The sequence below is a fragment of the Musa acuminata genome, chromosome BXJ2-8 (assembly GCF_036884655.1).
Source record: "Musa acuminata AAA Group cultivar baxijiao chromosome BXJ2-8, Cavendish_Baxijiao_AAA, whole genome shotgun sequence".
NCBI classification, from domain to species: domain Eukaryota; kingdom Viridiplantae; phylum Streptophyta; class Magnoliopsida; order Zingiberales; family Musaceae; genus Musa; species Musa acuminata.
In genome coordinates, this window is record NC_088345.1 from 47653538 (window position 1) to 47673382 (window position 19845).

At 38.5% G+C, this 19845-nt stretch overlaps 2 protein-coding genes across 4 annotated transcripts; both read right to left on the bottom strand.

The window, feature by feature from the left end:
* Positions 1 to 574: 574 nt before the first annotated feature.
* Positions 575 to 1435, bottom strand: LOC135620421 (zinc finger protein ZAT2-like). Its single transcript, XM_065123347.1, has one exon. It carries the CDS (start codon positions 1433 to 1435, stop codon positions 575 to 577), a length of 861 nt encoding a protein of 286 aa, XP_064979419.1.
* Positions 1436 to 11665: 10230 nt separating this feature from the next.
* LOC135619816 (phosphatidylinositol/phosphatidylcholine transfer protein SFH13-like) lies at positions 11666 to 19607 on the bottom strand. Of its 3 annotated transcripts, none has more exons than XM_065122177.1 (16): positions 19067 to 19607; positions 18607 to 18676; positions 18449 to 18516; positions 18041 to 18347; positions 17812 to 17911; positions 17030 to 17296; positions 16774 to 16851; positions 16605 to 16706; positions 16474 to 16523; positions 16267 to 16366; positions 16056 to 16154; positions 15848 to 15961; positions 14953 to 15118; positions 13410 to 13783; positions 12780 to 12854; positions 11666 to 12484 (listed from the first exon to the last, which is right to left on the bottom strand). In XM_065122177.1, exons 3-16 carry the CDS (start codon positions 18453 to 18455, stop codon positions 12422 to 12424), a joined length of 1902 nt encoding a protein of 633 aa, XP_064978249.1. In that variant the 5' UTR covers positions 18456 to 18516; positions 18607 to 18676; positions 19067 to 19607; the 3' UTR covers positions 11666 to 12421. The 3 variants fall into 3 exon arrangements, with proteins under 3 accessions (XP_064978249.1, XP_064978248.1, XP_064978247.1); XM_065122176.1 differs by having other exon boundaries at positions 18041 to 18359; XM_065122175.1 differs by having other exon boundaries at positions 18041 to 18362.
* Between the last annotated feature and the right edge of the window lie 238 nt (positions 19608 to 19845).

A 19845-nucleotide genomic window follows, 5' to 3' on the forward strand; every position in this document is an offset into this window, starting at 1 on the left:
TTTGTAGAGATAATTCTCATGAATCTTTCCCATTTTTTCTGGTTTTTTTATTGTCATGTTTCTAAAATTTCAATTAAAAGATTTTTTTTAACCCCTTACAACTTATATGATGATTTATTTTTTTTTATGTAAATCGTAAGCGATGAAGAAGAGATTTGATCCAAAAACCTTGTTATAAATTGTTTTAATACATCATTACCAAACCAATGTTCCAAGTATAATGTATATCTTATATGACAATTCAATGCATATTATTTTTCAAGTATATTCTACACAAGAAGTCACAAAGCATACCAGAGAGGAATACAAGCTCATAAAACACCAGTATAGAACAACAATAAAAGTTCATAAGATAATGATTAGCATGATTTATAACCCAAATTTCATCCATCAATTCATCTTGTCAGATAGGAAGAACAGTGCCATTGTCCTATGTGATGAAAGATTATGAGCAAATGAGATGGAGGTTTCATTGATGTCATCTACAACCTGATAACATATTGCTGCATGCATGCATGCAAATCCTGTAGCTGCCAACTCTGAGAACGATGGGGGAAGTCACAGACTTCCGACACTAGCTTTCTTCTTCTCCCAGCCTCGGTGCCTCATTGAGATCGAAGTCCAACAGTCCATGGCTTCCTCCCTTATCAGCTTCGGCCTCTTGCTGCTCCCTCTTGTGGTTGCTCGTCGTCGTTGCTGCTGCGGCTTCTTCTTGTTCTTCTTCTTTTTCTTCTTCTTCTTCTTCGGGATGATGATGACTCCTGCTCTTATTGTGGCTTGCTCGGTGTCCTCCCAGCGCTTGGTGAGAAGAGAATGTCTTGGAACACACACTGCATCGGTACCTACGGCCACGATCAGACGTACCGGGCTCGTTCGCCAGCACCACCTGCTCCGTCTTCCTCCTCTTGATCATCTGCTTGTAGCTCGATAGCGGTTCATCTTCAACTGTGTCGTCAGAACGAGCGTCCCTGTGCTCTGCATCAGCCAGGTGCAGCAGGATTCTAGCAGCCGTAATGGCTTCGGGATCAGCGGTCACGGCCTTCCGTTGTCGGCCTCGCTTCGCACTCGGCCTCTTGGCCGCCGGAGAAGCGCCGGACTTCCTCCTCGCCTCGGGCGGCGGGTTCACTCCCCTGTAATCCCTCTCCGGGTGGCACCTCAGGTGGCCGAACAGTGACTTGTCCGAGGGGAAGCTCTTCCCGCACTCCGGGCATGTCGCATGACGACGCCTCGAGCTGCCGTCGTCCTCAGCGGCGGCCGCTCCAGCCTCCGACACAGATTCCTCGTCATCACCACAGCGAGACGACGCCACCTCCTGAGCCACGGCTTTGCCGGGTTCTTCGGCGCACTCGACTCGATTTCCAAGGCTGTTATCCGCTCCCAGCGCAGCGTCCTCGGTGTCGCAATAGCTTCCACCTTCCACGAGACGAGCTCCCATCCCTGCGCAACAGATCACAGAAGCATCAGAAAAAGACACTACAAACCATTGAGCTCATCAAACAGATAACCCACTGTCGATCGACGGCAAGAAGCTTCTTCTTCTCGATCTCTCGGTTCCCGAAATCCAAAAGCCCACACCACAAACCTGAAACCCAGCTGAAACGGGAGAGAAAGGAAGCGCAGAACACATCAATTCCGACCCCAAGCAAAGAAAGCTATCAACAAGAAACCGAAATGGCACTCGTAGAGATCCGGAAAGGAACCAACTATCGAGAAGGCCGAATCCAAAGACGGGATTTTTCGAACAAAAAAGGGATTTTTGGATCGGGAAAGCTAAAGAGACGCAGAGTTCGAGCGAAACAAACCCCGAACGGATTGGTAGATCAAGTAATCCACAGCTGGCAACACCCTGTTGACGCCCCCCTCGCTCGAGTCCTAAAGGGCGGCCCTTTAGAGAAGGAAACAGTGACGGGAGATCGAGAGAAGAAGAAGAGGAGGAGGAATCCTTCGTTCGCGGCAATAAATCTCGTCGCCTCGCCGATCTCTCCAATGGTTCCTATGCGTTACACTCTGCTGGTGTTGTGTTTGCTTCTTTCTTCTGGGTTGCATCGCCGTTTCTTTCGGAAAGGAGAGGGGGAGTGAGACGTGATGGGGAAATCAGAGCCGTCGGATGGTGGTTGAGAGATTGGGAAGGGATTTAAAGTGCGAGTTTCCATTAAAGAGAGGATTAGATTTGTTAACATAATCTCCATCCACATATATATATGTATATTATATTTTCTTTCTTCCATTTCAATCTTTAGCAGATATGGTTAGCAAAAAGAGATGGATTAATTTGAGAGGTTAATTCCGATCATCCTTCTAAATTACATCGAATAAACCATTTGGTCAAATATAAGCTTAAATGTTTGAGATGTTAGAATGCTTCACTTTATTACTATCACCTAATTGTTGAATCTCGTATTTTGATGATGAAACTACTTGATATATGTTTATGATTTAATCTGCGTTTTGAGTGACACAGGATGCCTCGATCAGGATGAGACAATTAAAGCAGGAAAATCATGTTGTGCCGGAGGAACATGTCAGAAGATTGGACGTCGGGCCGGTGGATCGGTCGACGTATCGATAGAAGGCTTCGGGCCGTGGACTCGGGCATCGGGCCAAGAAGAGCAGGTATTGTGCCAAGGATATTGGAGTTGCGGAGCCAACTGGTCGATTGGGCAATAGGCCGCAGGAAAGGACGATGCGCCGAAGAATCGGACGAAGTGTCGAGGGACCAATGATATGCCGGACAACTTGGTTAATTGCTTAGGATTAATTGTCTCGATCGAAGTTTTGTTTACATGTGCAGGATTAACTACGATGAAAGTAAGACATGCAGTAGGAGTTGCGCCGGAGTCAAGACAATGATCACGTTGGGAGTTCGAGAGTTCGACGGAAGTTCGGACAGTCGTCGAAGGTTCTGCGGGAACAAATCCGAGAAGTCCATAAGCTTGTCAAAGAAGCTCGTCGGAACTCATCAAGTGGATTGTCGCAAGTCTAGGAGTTTGCCAGAAGTCCGCAGGAGCATCACCGAGGGTTCATCGGATGATCGACGGAAGTTCGCCGGAAGCTCGCCGGAAGAAGCGATTGACACACCGGAGCAAGTTGCAGTAAACGTCTTAGAAAATATCATAGTTAGCACAATGATTAAGTTGGAAATGGGAGGTGATCCCATTAACTTAATCTTGGGGCAATTGGGCCCCTAAAAATCCCAAATTGGGCCGAATGGATCAACCCATTCGGACCCTGATTGCTGTGGGAGGTGCAACCGCCCAGGCCAGGAGGTAGCACCGCCTAGGCTAAGTCTCCGAGTGAGACTGGGCGATGCAACCGCCCCAGCCAGGAGGTGGCACCGCCTGGGCTCAGTCTCCGAGTGAGACTGGGCGGTGCAACCTCCCCTGACAAGAGGTGGCACCGCCTGAGCTCGATCTTCGAGCTCTACCAAGCGGTGCAATCGCCTCAGTCAGGAGGTTGCACCGCCTGAGCTCAGTCTTCGAGCTCTGGCAGGAGGTGCAACCGCCCCTGACAGGAGGTGGCATCGCCCAGAGGCTCAGTCTTCGAGCTCTGCTAGGCGGTGCAACCGCTCCAGTCAGGAGGTGCAACCGCCTGATCCCGGAATTCCGGGAATTGATAGTTTTGAGCTCCAAATTTGAACTGGGTTGGGGCCTATAAATACCCCACCCATTCAGCATTGAAAGGGCATGAACTAACACTCGAAATCTTGATCTTTCTATGTGATTCTTAGAGTTCAAAATTATTGTAAAGGCCAAAAATTCTCCTCCCTCTGTTCTTCAAAGTTTTGAGTTGTAAAGAGAGGAGAGAAAATTTCTGTAAGGGTTGTCTCCTAAGCCCGTCAAAAGGAGTGAAACTGTAAACGGGCGGTTGGCCTTCGCCTATTGAAGGAAGGCCTCTAGTTGACGTCGGTGACCTCGTCGGTGGAGGAAGCCAAAAGTGGAGTAGGTCAAGATTGACCGAACCACTCTAAATCTCGGTTTGCATTTACTTTGAGCATTTTATCTTTATTGCAAACCTCCTAAATAGCTACTGCCTTCTGCGCTTTTACGAACGAGTTTCTAAGTTCAGAGCTTTCCGAATCTGCGTTTAGACGTAAATCGGCTTTTTCGTACGATCATTACATTTCAGTTTATGTTTATGTTTTGATTTCAATCATAACTGCAAACTGCCTTCTGCGCATTTATAAAACGTATCTCAAAGTTCAGTATCTTCAAAATTGGCATTTAGACGTAAACCGGTTTTATCGTACGAACGTCGCATTTCAGTTTGCGCTTGCATTCTGATTTTCATCATAAACTGCAAACTGCCTTCATAGATTGACTTTAACATCATCTCGCTTAATCTTAAGTTAAAGTAATCTTAGAATCAGCTTTTACATCGAAATCGTTTTTATCAAACGAACGCAGCTTTAGTTTTTATCGTCGAAAGATTTCCGCTGCACTAATTCACCCCCCCCCCCCCTCTTAGTTAAATCGAGCACATATTTAGTTCAATCGACGGTCAAAGATCCCTAATCGATCTAAATTATTAAATATATTGGTGGAATCGATATAAATAAAAAATAAAAAAAATTTACTATCGTGTTATTGTATAGTATAATGTATGAGTTTACGACCTCATCTAAATATTATTTCTTATAACTCCTTCAAAATGATCTATTCTATTGGGTTTATCGAACAATTCATATCTCCTAAAATCTCTAATCTATTGTCAAGTCAAATAAGGTCAAGATGAAAGTCAATCTTATGGGGGATCTAACCCATCAATTATATTATTGGTGGAGTCAATATAAAAATATATACACTATAATTTCATATGTTGGATACTTTTTATTATCTCATCCTAAAGCTCAACCTAAATTAGTATAACCCAATCTCTATCTAATTATATATATAGTATTATCTCTAGGATACTTATCCTAACTTTGTGGAGTATGTATTCCATCTAACTCAGGCTGGTATGATTACTGGTCATTTCAAATAAAAATCTTTGACATATAGAGAGTCATTGAAATTGCTACAACAAAATTTTAGAGTGTTTAATGCTGGGCTAGACAGATTCTTTGAATCTGAAGTCAACCTTGGTCAGACCCATGATGGGAGGATGGAATGCAGCAGGGTGGGTCAAAGTGTCCTCAGTCCAATGCACACAAGTTTTTGGTAGAGATTAAGGTGGCTTTCCCATGACAAACACCAATCCATCTCCTCCCATGTAAGTGAGTCAATTAAGGATCTCCAAGTGTTCCAATGACCAGTTTGAGTAGGACTCAGGGATGCCAGGCTTCACATACTCCTAAACCTAATTGCCATCTCCAGTTTCTGCACCCTAAGTTTCCCAAAAGATGTGGTTTTGGTAGCACATGCCACCTTCTTGACTCACAAAATGGAAGTCAAAATGAGCTCTTCGATACTTTCTCCTTTGATGTCAATCAGGCAGGCAGCAGCAGAAGCTTGGAGGTCTTCTCCTACCTGCTGCAGTCTACTCCCAGAGAACATCCATTGGCAGAAGACATAACAATACTGTGTCATCACTGTGAAGGAGAAGTGTGGCATCTGCAATCTCCAATAAAGAAGGCAAGGAGTTGCAGCAAACCATTCCTATAACTTCATAGATGATGGTAACCAAGAACTAAGACTCATCTCTAACTCATCATGTTTCGATATTTTGTCCTTTATTCCAACTTTTGTTGTATATGAGATACAAAAAAAGAAATCTCCAGCACATAATTAGAGATTCTCTTGACTTTTATTTGGGTGGAATAAAACACATAAATGTGAAATGCATGAATCCGAAAGTGTCATGATTGGCAAGTATTTTTAGAGTTCTCGTCTCGGATTTAGATTACTTGAAACATGAGCTTACTTGGAGGATAAGAAATTCAAATATGGAAAGCTCTTACTGATTAGGTTTTAGTTGCTTAATAAATATCCGAACAAGTTTATTTGGAGAATAAAAAATTTAAGTACATTCGAGACTTAGTTACATTATAAAAACACTATATATTTTGAAGTTATGAGGAAAGAGAGACATAAAGAATAAAATATGAGATACAAGAGTTTTTCATGGTATATATATGAGATGACGTATGAATGATTATATATATATATATATATATATATATATATATATATATATATATATATATATATTACGAGTTACCAGTGGCAAGGAATTATCAATAGCATCTAAGAAGGAACTGTCTGACATCCATCACAGAATCCCCTGGGCTTAGCTGAATTTTGTCACCGAAAGCAACATAAGAGACAGCATGACGGCAGTAAGAAAAAAACAAATAATCTACTTTCATTCCTATTTGGTGTAAGCCTAATAAACATTGCAAAGAGCAAAATTTTCAGGATTACAAGCCAGGTTGCATCTTTTAACAATCCTAAAGTAACATCAACCCTCATCAGTATGAGGTTAGCTGTGGTGCGCAATGCACACTGTAATGTGGTGCTCCATAAAAGGTTCACCTGAGTCTCACAACTAGTAATGTCAACCCTCTAATTGGTTCCAAATCCTAAGCAAAACCAATACCATCGAGGAGCTAGGAGCTCACCAGATCACTATATGACAAATTTGCAGAAACTGGAGATGGCAATTAGGTTTAGGAGTATGTGAAGCCTGGCATCCCTGAGTCCTACTCAAACTGGTCATTGGAACACTTGGAGATCCTTAATTGACTCACATACATGGGAGGAGATGGATTGGTGTTTGTCATGGGAAAGCCACCTTAATTTCTACCAAAAACTTGTGTGCATTGGACTGAGGAAACTTTGACCCATCCTGCTGCATTCCATCCTCCCATCATGGGTCTGACCAAGGTTGACTTCAGATTCAAAGAATCTGTCTAGCTCAGCATTAAACACTCTAAAATTTTGTTGTAGCAATTTCAATGACTCTCTATATGTCAAAGACTTTTATCTGAAATGACCAGTAATCATACCAGCCTGAGTTAGATGGAATATATACTCCACAAAGTTAGGATAAGTATCCTAGAGATAATACTATATATAAAATTAGATAGAGGTTGGGTTATACTAATTTAGGTTGAGCTTTAGGATGAGATAATAAAAGTATCCAACACATGAAATTATGGCGTATGTATTTTTATATTGACTCCACCAATATAATATAATTGATGGGTTAGACCCCATAAGGTTGACTTTCATCTTGACTTTATTTGACTTGACAATAGATTAGAGATTTTAGGAGATATGAATTGATTGGTAAACCCAATAGATCGTTTTGAAGGAGTTATAGAAAATAATATTTAGATGAGATCGTAAATTCATACATTATACTACACTTTAACACGATAGTAAATATTTTTTTATATCGATTCAACCAATATATTTAATAATTTAGATCGATTAGGGATCATGTTAAGTTTGACCGTCGATTGAACTAAATATGTGCTCGATTTAACTAAATATTTAGCTTAATAAAAATTAGGAAATTAGGTGATAGTAATAAAGTGGAGCATTCTAACATCTCAAACATTTAAGCTTATATTTGACAAAATGATTTATTCTATGTAATTTAGAAGGATTATCGGAATTAACCTCTCAAATTAATCCATCTCTTTGTGCTAACCATATCTGCTAAAGATTGAAATGGAAGAAAGAAAATATAATATACATATATATATATATATATATATATATGTGGATGGAGATTATGTTAACAAATCTAATCCTCTCTTTAATGGAAACTCGCACTTTAAATCCCTTCCCAATCTCTCAACCACCATCCGACGGCTCTGATTTCCCCATCACGTCTCACTCCCCCTCTCCTTTCCGAAAGAAACGGCGATGCAACCCAGAAGAAAGAAGCAAACACAACACCAGCAGAGTGTAACGCATAGGAACCATTGGAGAGATCGGCGAGGCGACGAGATTTATTGCCGCGAACGAAGGATTCCTCCTCCTCTTCTTCTTCTCTCGATCTCCCGTCACTGTTTCCTTCTCTAAAGGGCCGCCCTTTAGGACTCGAGCGAGGGGGGCGTCAACAGGGTGTTGCCAGCTGTGGATTACTTGATCTACCAATCCGTTCGGGGTTTGTTTCGCTCGAACTCTGCATCTCTTGAGCTTTCCCGATCCAAAAATCCCTTTTTTGTTCGAAAAATCCCGTCTTTGGATTCGGCCTTCTCGAAAGTTGGTTCCTTTCCGGATCTCTACGAGTGCCATTTCCGTTTCTTGTTGATAGCTTTCTTTGCTTGGGGTCGGAATTGATGTGTTCTGCGCTTCCTTTCTCTCCCGTTTCAGCTGGGTTTCAGGTTTGTGGTGTGGGCTTTTAGATTTCGGGAACCGAGAGATCGAGAAGAAGAAGTTTCTTGCCGTCGATCGACAGTGGGTTATCTGTTTGATGAGCTCAATGGTTTGTAGTGTCTTTTTCTGATGCTTCTGTGATCAGTTGCGCAGGGATGGGAGCTCGTCTCGTGGAAGGTGGAAGCTATTGCCATGAACATGAACATGAACATGAACATGAACATGCATTGAACTTTGAGTATTATCATTTTGTAATAAAATATGATAAAAATCATCAGACAAAATATTATTCCCAATATAATCAGATTTATGTAATAAACGAAATGATGTGTCTTTAAAATTAAAGGAATACCCAAATGAAAATGATGTGTCTTTAAAATTAAAGGAATACCCAAATGGTACGAGAATGGAAACATAAATTAAGTTTCGTGAGAAACTTGGTACATGTTCCAATTGCTTTCACATGTGAGCTCATCTTATTTCCTGATAAGATGCTTTGCTCACTTCCCACTGGCTTCCTTAGGTTTTGCATACTCTGCAAAGAGTTTGCAATATGGATTGTTGATCCAGAGTCAATCCACGAGGTGTTAATATTAACATTGATCATATTAGATTCATAACATACATATGAGGTTGGTTTACTTTTCTTTTCAAGACACTGTTGGAATTTCGTGCATTCCTTCTTCATGTGTTCCTTTCTTTTACAAAAGAAACACCTTGCATCTTTCTTGATATCAGCTTGGGGTGGTATTTTACCTTTTCCCTGCTGATGAGCTTTCTGATTGGCTCGATGTTTGTCAGTTTTGTTTTTTTCCCTCGAATGGTTACTACCAATGCACTCTCACCCAATTCCATCATTAGCCTCTCTTCTTCTTGAACACACATGGTCATTAATTCATTGATTGACCATTTGTCTTTATTTGTATTGTATGAAATTTTAAAAGGACTATATTGAGGTGGAAGGGTGTTCAGAATATAGTGCACCAGGAAGGATTCTGACATATTAACCTCAAGTTTAAGTTAAACCGCAATATCTCGCATTTGCATTATGTGCTCACGCACACCCTTTATGTTGGAGAGTCTAAGAGATGAAAATTTCATAATAAGGGTACTTGCTAGTGCCTTATCCGAAGTAACGAATTATTCATCAATAGCTTTTAGCAAGTCTCGGACATTTTCATGCTGATCAACAGAACCATGTATGCCAGCAGTCATCTTAGTTTTAATAAACATCACGCTGAGCCGATTGAATCGCTCCCATCGCTCATATAACGTGATCTCAGTTGTAGTGCTGGTATTAGTGACTATAGGTGGTTCGTCTTTTCTTATAGCATAATCGATATGCATCCACCATAAATGGAGGAGAACCCTCTCCTTCCATATCTTATAGTTATCACCATTAAGTTCGGGAATATCACATCGAATATCAGAGAAATTAACAGTTTGAGAAACTGTATAAAATCAAACATGCTTATGTCAAAATTTGAAGCTTAAGAGACTAAATTACATGTTTTACCAATGTGAAACATACCAAAAATATGAATCTCATGACATAAAAATTGCTTGTGGGCTAAATTCTTAATTCAAATAGATTCATATAGTTTTTATGATAAAACTATCAAATTATATTTAATTCATAATCCCTGTAGGTAAATTATGAAAATAATCTGATATTTTATCCTGATTAATTATATTAAATATAATAAAAAATCCTGTAGAATAACATACGAAATATAATCAATTACAATATGATGTCTAATTACTTATGTGATACTTATTTTAATTTTATATATAATTTTAATTAATTAAAAATTAATTAAATAATTTTTCGAACAAAAAAGGGATTTTTGGATCGGGAAAGCTCAAGAGACGCAGAGTTCGAGAGAAACAAACCCCGAACGGATTGGTAGATCAAGTAATCCATAGCTAGCAACGCCCTGTTGACGCCCCCCTCGCTCGAGTCCTAAAGGGTGACCCTTTAGAGAAGGAAACAGTGACGGGAGATCGAGAGAAGAAGAAGAGGAGGAGGAATCCTTCGTTCGCGGCAATAAATCTCGTCGCCTCGCCGATCTCTCCAATGGTTCCTATGCGTTACACTCTGCTGGTGTTGTGTTTGCTTCTTTCTTCTGGGTTGCATCGCCGTTTCTTTCGGAAAGGAGAGGGGGTGTGAGACGTGATGGGGAAATCTTTAAAGTGCGAGTTTCCATTAAAGAGAGGATTATATTTGTTAACATAATCTCCATCCACATATATATATATATATATATATATATATATAATATTTTCTTTCTTCCATTTCAATCTTTAGCAGATATGGTTAGCTAAAAGAGATGGATTAATTTGAGAGGTTAATTCCGTTAGCTAAAAGCAGATATGGTTAGCTAAAAGAGATGGATTAATATGGTTTTATATATATATATATATATATATATATATATATATATAATATTTTCTTTCTTCCATTTCAATCTTTCTTCCTTCTAAATTACATAGAATAAATCATTTGGTCAAATATAAGCTTAAATGTTTGAGATGTTAGAATGCTCCACCTTATTACTATCACCTAATTTTCTAATTTTTATCAAGTTAAATATTTAGTTAAATCGAGCACATATTTAGTTCAATCGACGGTCAAACTTAACATGATCCCTAATCGATCTAAATTATTAAATATATTGATGGAATCGATATAAAAAATATTTACTATCGTATTAATGTGTAGTATAATGTATGAGTTTACAACCTCTTCTAAATATTATTTTCTATAACTCGTATTGGGTTTACCAGTCAATTTATATCTCCTAAAATCTCTAATCTATTGTCAAGTCAAATAAGATCAAGATGAAAGTCAACCTTATGGGGTCTAACCTATCAATTATATTGGTGGAGTCAATATAAAAATATATACACCATATATATATATATATATATATATATTACGAGTTACCAATGGCAGGGAATTATCAATAGCAAGCTTCATTATCTTTTCCTCTCCTTTTAAGCTTGATGATCATAATTACCGGAGCAAGCATCGATTATACTCATTGGTTGGACCGATAGGTCAATTGATTAGATCATAAACGTAATAAATTTTTAAAAAATAATTAATTATATATTATATTATATTATAAATATAAAACATATGATAATATTATAATAATATTATTTTTCAAAATGGAGCAAATATGTCAAAGAAACGAGGGAACAAATATAATAGGATTTTAGTATTTTGAAGACTCAAATGACCAAAACTAGTAAAGAGGAAAAAAAGGCTTAGGTTTTGGAATCCTGAGGTGTTACTATATACACTTGACTTCCTTAAACTTAAAAAGTGTATTGGAAAACAAAAAAGAGTTTAGGTTTTCAGTTGAATTGTAGTTCCAACACACATTCAGGTATAGTAGAATTTACATGTATTTCTATCCATTGTAAAAAATACATGTATTTTTTTATTGGACACTCTTGTCCATTTAAGTTGCTCAAAAAACCCAAATCATGGATTGCATTGGCACCCACTACAAGACAAACTGATTTGGATCAACAAGAGATCTTCATGGCTTGAGCATATGACACTGAGCTTACAAAAAGAGAAGACTTGCTTGAACCTCATCAACAGACTTTGGTTCAAATGCACTCATGGAAGATTGAATCTGTATCATGACACACAATGTGTAGGAAACACTGTTACATGTCACATGAAGCAAGAAGGTTATTCCTCCTATACAGATATCAACACAGCTTGTCGGATGGCGGTGTCTACTTGTGCTACATCCAAAAGCTAACTTTAAAGAGCAAAAATCATATATGTTACTTTCAAAGTCACTAGACGAAGAAAGGGTGATGTGAGGATGCCAGGATCTGTGCCAGTATCTGCACCATTCCCATCCCCGAGTACCGAAATAAGGCGCACAACTTTTGGAACTCAATAATGGTAGTAAAAGAATAAACGAGGGATCGTTCTTTTTTTTTTAACTTTTCCCCCTTTCCGCTCCCTCTTGCCTCTGATCTCATGCTGCAAACAATCTACTCGTAAAATTTTGTATGCAGCTTTCTTGCATCAGTCCAAGTAAAAGAAAATGGAACATGAAATATGGTAGGAAGCGTTCTTCACTGCAAATTTATAGATATCTCATCCATGTACAGCTACCTCCACTTCAGGAATCAACAAAATTTCTTCGGCAAAGATTCATAAAGCCAAACTTATAGTGATTGGTTTCCTACCAAAGAGACGAGATCGGAACTGTAAGTTCACAGGTAACTTCAAATTTTAATCTAAAGAAATTTGAATGACCAAAATGATACATGTAGATATCTTGTTGCAATAAATACAAGAATCATTCCTGTACCGGCAAAAGGCAAAGGTGAACCACAGAGTAATGTTTATAGTACTGTGAATATACATGGAGAAAACAAGATTCAGCAATTTGTGAAAATGTCCAGTAAGTTTGCCAAACTGCTTAAATATCTTTTTTAGCACAAGATACACAAGTTATTTCCTAGAAAACAATTTACCTTAATATCGGAGTCTTTTAAAGCTTCTAATGTTGCTTCAATCTCCATTTGCTTCATCAAAGTTGCTTGCAGGACCTGAATGAAGAAAATGTGATTAAAGAAAGTGACAAGGATATAACATAACAAATCAAGATTGACAAGGAAAACATGCGTAAGGAAAACACAGTTTTATCAGATGGTACAAAAGTCAGTGATCTGAGCCTGGACCGATGAGAACTTGATCGAGTCAGTTAGCAGCTTTATAGCTCATATATCTCTGAGATTAAGATAGTGTATGTGCATTAAAAAGAAACAACAAGACAGATTACGAGAAGACAATAGAGAAAAACGTCAAAAATAGGCGACAAGGGTGACAAATCAGCTAATGAACCCAGTAGTCATTTAATAGATCAAAGTTCTCATGTGATATGACATAATATCAAGCATCACCATGGATTCGATGTGAGCTTTCAACTTGCGCTTGTACGTGATCTAGAGCACTGGGAGTACCTAGTGACTTCATGAATCAACAAATCCATAAAATTAAAGCCATCATTCAAAAATGCTTAGACTGATGTGTGTAACCAAAATATATCTGACTGAATCACTATAGATTATATGTGGTCATCTCACATGAGATAAAAGACTTACTTTATTTGTCTTGTGAATATCAAACTCGACACACTTTATCCTGTCCATTGAATCAAGGATCATGTGCTCTTTTTCTCGAGGAATCTCTGCAGGCTTGTTGCTGAGCTCATTTAACATCAGCTCAAGCTTTTGAAGACGTTCCATGCAAGAAGTGACACAATCTTCCTTGAGAGCTTCCGTAGTTGAATTTTTATTGCATGCCAAGTCCAAGGCATTTGATAGATGAACATTCAACCTCCTATCCTGTCTAGACCATAAGATACGAAAGAAGGACAGCATTTTTATGAGAAATGCAACCAATGTTCTTGCAAAAGAGTCCAACTTTCCTTCTGTATCATCCTTGATGTTGTTGTGCTTACCAGCAATAGAGTTACCTGAAACCATCAAGGTAAAACAAATTTTGACTGATAAAACTATTACAAAGAAACAGGACTATGTTGACAAAAGGGACAATTAATATAAAGTTATAACTAAACCTTGGCAGAGGAGCAGCAAAGTTATATCTTTAATGAGACAAAACTCTTAAAATTGTAGTTTGAGAGAACTAGAAGAACAAGAGAATTGTATTCCCTTTTAGCAGCTTGAATGCCAAGAGAGACCATGCAAACATGACAGAATGGAACTGTTTAGAGAGATCTTGGACTCTTCCTAGATATGTTGTGGTTAAACTATTCTTTTCTCGCCGATAGAACCTGGACAATTACAACTTCAACTTGCCCAAACTTCTGTTAGTAAAATCCAGAGATGAACCACTTTTTTCCTGTGAACTTAGCCTTGAGCTTATGAATAAGAAATACATAAGCTACAGCCTACAGGAATTATGAAGAATGGGAAAAAAATATTGAGATCTTACTGCCTGTATAAATCTTTTATTTCAGGAGAATTTGCCTTAGATATTAAAGGATGAGAAATTGATTTAGATGAGACAATAAATGACCACCAAACACTACGTGAATTGATGGAATCAGATAAAATCTATTATTAGGTCATACAAAAAAGGAGCTATTGTAGCAAAACTTTAGATGTTGTCTCCGATACATCACCAATTTAATTTACCATGCAGTTCAAAAGTATAAGAAATCTATTGTGGGTACCAAAACAAAATTGCAACCTATCAAAGAAATACAAAAGGATTTCTTGACATTTCGGAAAAACAAATAATTGCAATCTTGATTCAGGCCATTGAGAGACAGAGCACATCAAAGTCATCATTGTTCTGTTTATTACCAGCAACAGGCTAGCCAATTGACTATCGTATTATTCCAACTTAAGCACTCTTATTTCCATAATGATGTCTGCAATATTAGCTTCTATTTCACAGAAAACTCAGATGAATATCTCCATAAGTGTCAAGAATTTTTGAATTATCAACTAGAACATATCCCGAGGATTAGAAGAAAATAGCTCTAAAGGCACAACTTATCAGGATCTTTGCAGTAATCTAAGTGATCATCTGACGAAAAGGGTAATCGAAGGATTTACAGGGATAAATCATCACAACTAATTAAAGAATAATGCAGTAGAGAAGATTAAAAGTCAATACCAAAGGAATGTGGGGCAGCAGTTGCAGAGGTGTAGTCAAGATCTTTTAATTCTTTGGATGCCTTCACAGCAAAACCAGATCCTCTTCTACCAATATCTACAACTTTATCAACAGTTGCAGAATGGTCATCACAGCTCTGATAAGGTGTAATGTCTGCTTCTCTGACCTGCCAATCCAACGATCGAAAAATGAGATGCAAAAAGTGTGTTTAGTAAGGGATTTGCACTATACAGTCATATTGTTGTTATTAGAACTCAGCCATTAAGAGACAATATTCTAAAGGAATTATGAAGTTCCTAAATCTGCAATGTTCAGGACAGGTAGACTGATTTAAGCCAGTGAAATATAAAACCTATAATAAGCATAGACTTTAAACTTTCAATGCAGATCAGATTTTTTTTTCTTTTTTTTTTCTTTTTCTTGCTTTTATTCCCTTTTAGATGTGGAAGTTGGTAGACAAAATTGTAGGCACTTTCTTGTATTTGCAACAGCTCAATTATCCGTTGATCAGATCTTCCAAGGAGGAGCTTTGTTCTCTTTGTTTCTAATTGTTGGATGGATTGATAAGGAATTGATATAGCAATCTGAAGAAGTTAAAAGTCTCAATCTTTGAGCATAGATGACTTCTTCATAGGCCTATTCATCATTAATTAATAATACCATCTTCTGATACACCTGCTTGCAGATTCTGTTTTCCCTATTATGCAATTAAATTAGGCTGATAGTGCTTGGAACCATACAATCATGAGCATCGTCAAAGCATAACCTTGTATACTCAACATAAACTATGCAAAAAAGGAAAAATTAAAGTATGATGTATGATATTCATGTACTCCTTCGCTGAACATGAACAAAGATAATGTATCACAGGATTATCGGCATGCTTTGAGCTCACTTCTTTATAAATTGGAGACAGACGAGCATTATCAGCAGTCACTGGTATTACAGGAGAACAAAGATCATCAGCATCAGAAACTGATTCAGCTGCAGAAGTTTGACTAGTCCTTCGCTGCCATTAAAATAAGCACAGCAAATCTGAATATGAGAAAAAGATTATCTGTAAAATCAACTAGGGCTACAGGTTTAAGATTTTAAAAACTTGCCTTTGATGAGTGTAGTCTTACACAAGAATGGCCTATTTTTTCTCCATCAGATGTATGTCTGTTTTCCCTCGCAGATGTTGCGTCAATGCCTTGTACAAACTACAGGTGAAAATGACAATACTAACTAGGTTGATAAAGACAGCCATTGACCATGGTTTGAGTAAAATTTACTGGATACTACCACTTCTCCAATTAGATATGAGATATATACCTTCAAAATAACTGGGTCATTCCATGGTCCTCTGTTAGATCTAAGACATCCTCTCTCATAATAGCATGTACATGAACCACCGAGGAATTCTGGCAATTGGCTGAATGTGCATATACATATGCATATTATTAATATGATGAATGAATAGTCACAAAGTAGCAAAAGGAGATTCATGATGCTATATGCCAGAGACATAAACACACAAACCTTGAGTCAATTGCCTCAAGAAGTCTACTCTGATATTTGGTTCCAAGAACCTGCACAAAAGTTCTAGACATCATCCATAGAACCAAGAAACCAAGAATCACTGTATTTCTTCTATGGACGCTTTATCTTACATGTATCTTTGAAGTAGTTTTGGGATCAAGAAATCCTTTCACAGTATTCCAGAGAAGCTTAAAACCATGGCCAGCATTAACTACAAACATTTGATGTAGTGTCTGTACAAATAAGAAGTTAGAACACCTACATGCACTAACAGCCACATGAGAAGCATCTTAAACGTACCTCAGGATAATAATCACCATCAATTTTCTGCATATTGAGCAAAAGGTCCCTTGCTGTCTTGCTGAAATTCTTCAAGCCCTGTATTCATGATGTCAAACTTCGATACATGCTACTGACAGTTTGAAATAAATGATCAAACCCAGGATATAGCAGGGCAAAATCCAGCAATTGTTGATTATAAATTTTATACAATGTGTTTCTATGTGCATCATAATATGTTAATACAATATAAATAGGAGAGAAACAAACAAAATACCACGCCTTGTACATCCAATATCGTGGTGGAGGAACCAATGTGTTTTTTGGCAGCAATAGAGCATGCAGGAAATTTCTCATTCAGGGCTCTCTCAAATTCTTGTACATGGTACTTCAAATAGCGCTCTACTGTAGTTACGTGCATAAGCTTATTTGGCTCAGCTTTCCCCAGTCTCTCAATGTAGACAGGCCTTCCCTCCTTGTCAACTCCATGATATCCTTGGGGATAATAGCGCAGAACTTCCTCCAGCTCTTCAAATTCAAAGTCCTACAATCAATGAATTAGAGCACTGTGGCATGTCAGATAACATCATTTAACAATGAATTTGGTTATATAAATAATAATATTCTCAGATATATGACCATGAATACTGCTGAAACAGACATTTGCACTTCATTGATAACTGCTAAATGCCGTACACCACTATAGATTAATGTGGACTACATGGATTGCAGAATACTGCAAGGGTAACCTTCAAGGCCGCTGATGATTTATGACAGTGCTCAACGATACATAAATTGAGGTAGATACTGAGCATCCCGTTTTTAGTTACTCTTTATGCATGTTCAATTTCTCAATCCAGGGGTGCTAAAACCAAAATCAGCCCCATATGTCACCAATCACAAGAAGTTCAAGTAACATATTTTTCTTCCATACATGCTTTCAGACAAAAACTAAAGTGCCACCATTTCTTGATTATTCAAGACACATCAGGCCACCTGATTCTCGATGTTACTTTTGTGCATGCTAAATTGCTACATAAAATTTAACAATGACATTACCTCCAGAATTGTGTCCGTTCCAAATTCTTTTCTCCATTGAAGCATCTCAGCCCACATGTGGGTTGCTTTCTCAAAGTCAAATTTTCTAGCCTTGAGGAACCTGATCGAAGAAAAAAGTTTAGCAAACCCCAACTTAACCTAAGCATAAGACTTAAGTAATGAAATCTGGCCCAGTAGATGCTTGAGGTATTGGATTAAAAGGACCAGAAAATTTTTAAATCATTCTAACCTAAGCAATGTGTGATAGTCATCATGTTTATTAGGCAACAAGTCCTTGGCAATGAGTTGTTGCCGGAAGGAAGAGACAGCTTGCTCCTCTTCAGCATCTCTAACATCCTCGATTGGAACGGAAGGAACCCTGAAATCAACTCTCCTTCTCCCTCGTTTCTTCAAAGAGTGTGTAAATCTACTCGAAGCATTCAACGCTTTTTTCTTGAGAGATCCGATTCTCGTTTTCCTTCTCTCGTCCTCAGAGTTCTCCACATCAGATCTCCTTTCTTTTCTCTCCTCGTAACTGTACGACCCTTCAAGGCCTTCTGCATGGTAGACTGCTGGTCGTAGCATTTCGGATGTAAGAAAAAGAACAATGAATTCAAAGTGTTCATTTCAGAGCCAACTATACAAGTATACCAACTACCTGACATTTCCTTCCGAGGCACAAGACCTTTTGCTAGGACCTCAAGATTCAAAAGAGACGAGCAGCCACTAGAACAAGGAACAAGAAACAAGGTTAATCCATGAACCCATTTACATTCTCTGAATCCAAACGATTGAGAAAGGAAAGGATAAATATACCTGAACGAGGGATTCCAGAATGCAGCAGCACAGATGCATAGAACTCAGCGAAAGAAGGAGATCTCAACAACTGATAAAGACCAAAGAGAAAATCTTTATAATCAAACTGTCTTTCTGAATCATCTTTTCCAGATGACATCAAGTTGCCTTTTTTTAAAGCATCCACTTTTCAGCTTAACAGTATAAACCATCTTACGAGGGTGAATTCTAAATCTAATATGTACCAATAAAAACAAGGGAGATAACTGACAACTCTAAGTTTGCAGAACTAAATAAAGAAACGTAATTGTTACAAAAATAGGACTCGAAGGACCTGCATTGGTTCAATTGCTTTTAATTGATGGAAAGAGGCTTCGCCTCGATTCTACTAAAGGTTCGACCTTTTATTGAATCCCGTCGATAAAATCTCCTCTACGAGATGAAACCGCCCTTTAAAGATCCATTATTGAACACCCCTCACCTGAAACCGTTTCGAAAAGCTTCTCACAAAGATCGGAACAAACAGCCCGTCCGTCCGAGCCAAGAAGCGCACTCCAATATCCAGTCTTGCAAGCCCCAACAAGGCGAACGCGATCGAACAATCAGAATCCAAACGCCAAGAAAAAAAGAAGGGAACCGAACCCGCGCCTGAGATCACCAAACCGACGAGGGCAACGCGAGACCTCTACCCCGTCCAACACCTCAGCCAGCAGCGATCTGAGCGCCGAGGCCGGGACGAGAGAAGGAAAGAGAGATCGGTTTGGGAAACCGTGAGGAACTCTCTATCTCAGAGAAATGACGAAGAATTCGGATCCCTTCTCCTCCTCCTCCTCCCCCTCTTCTCCTCTCCGCCTACTTTGCCCTGGAGAATGGGTTTCGTCCGCCGTGGTCTTCTTTTCTTGCTTTGGAGAGGGAAAGAGAGAGCGGAGGATTCGAGGAAGCGGGTAAAAGTCGAGAGCTCGCTGGCTGTCGTCTTGCTGTTGCCGCTCCTCTCTCTCTTTCACGCTTTCTTCACGCTCCTTCCACATCTCCTTCCTTCGCTATTTATTCATCCCCTTCTCTTCTTTTGCTTACATGTATAAATAAATAAATAAATATATATATATATATATATAGAAAATGATTTTACATTTACTTTTTTTAATTTTATAAAAACAACACATGTAAATTCATATTAATACATCAATTCTACTAATTTCTTAAGCAAATGCTACCTAAATTGACACATAATGTGATTGATTGATTTAGGTTGCTTTTTTT

What these genes read in the sequence shown, in the direction of transcription:
- LOC135620421 (XM_065123347.1), bottom strand. Translation starts at nt 1,435, where the DNA reads ATGGGAGCTCGTCTCGTGGAAGGTGGAAGCTATTGCGACACCGAGGAC.
- LOC135619816 (XM_065122175.1), bottom strand. An exon ending in GACTATCACACATTGCTTAG is followed by an intron (nt 17,912 to 18,040) that starts GTTAGAATGATT and finishes TTCTTCGATCAG; the next exon opens with GTTCCTCAAGGCTAGAAAAT. An exon ending in TAAGACTACACTCATCAAAG is followed by an intron (nt 15,962 to 16,055) that starts GCAAGTTTTTAA and finishes TTTTAATGGCAG; the next exon opens with CGAAGGACTAGTCAAACTTC.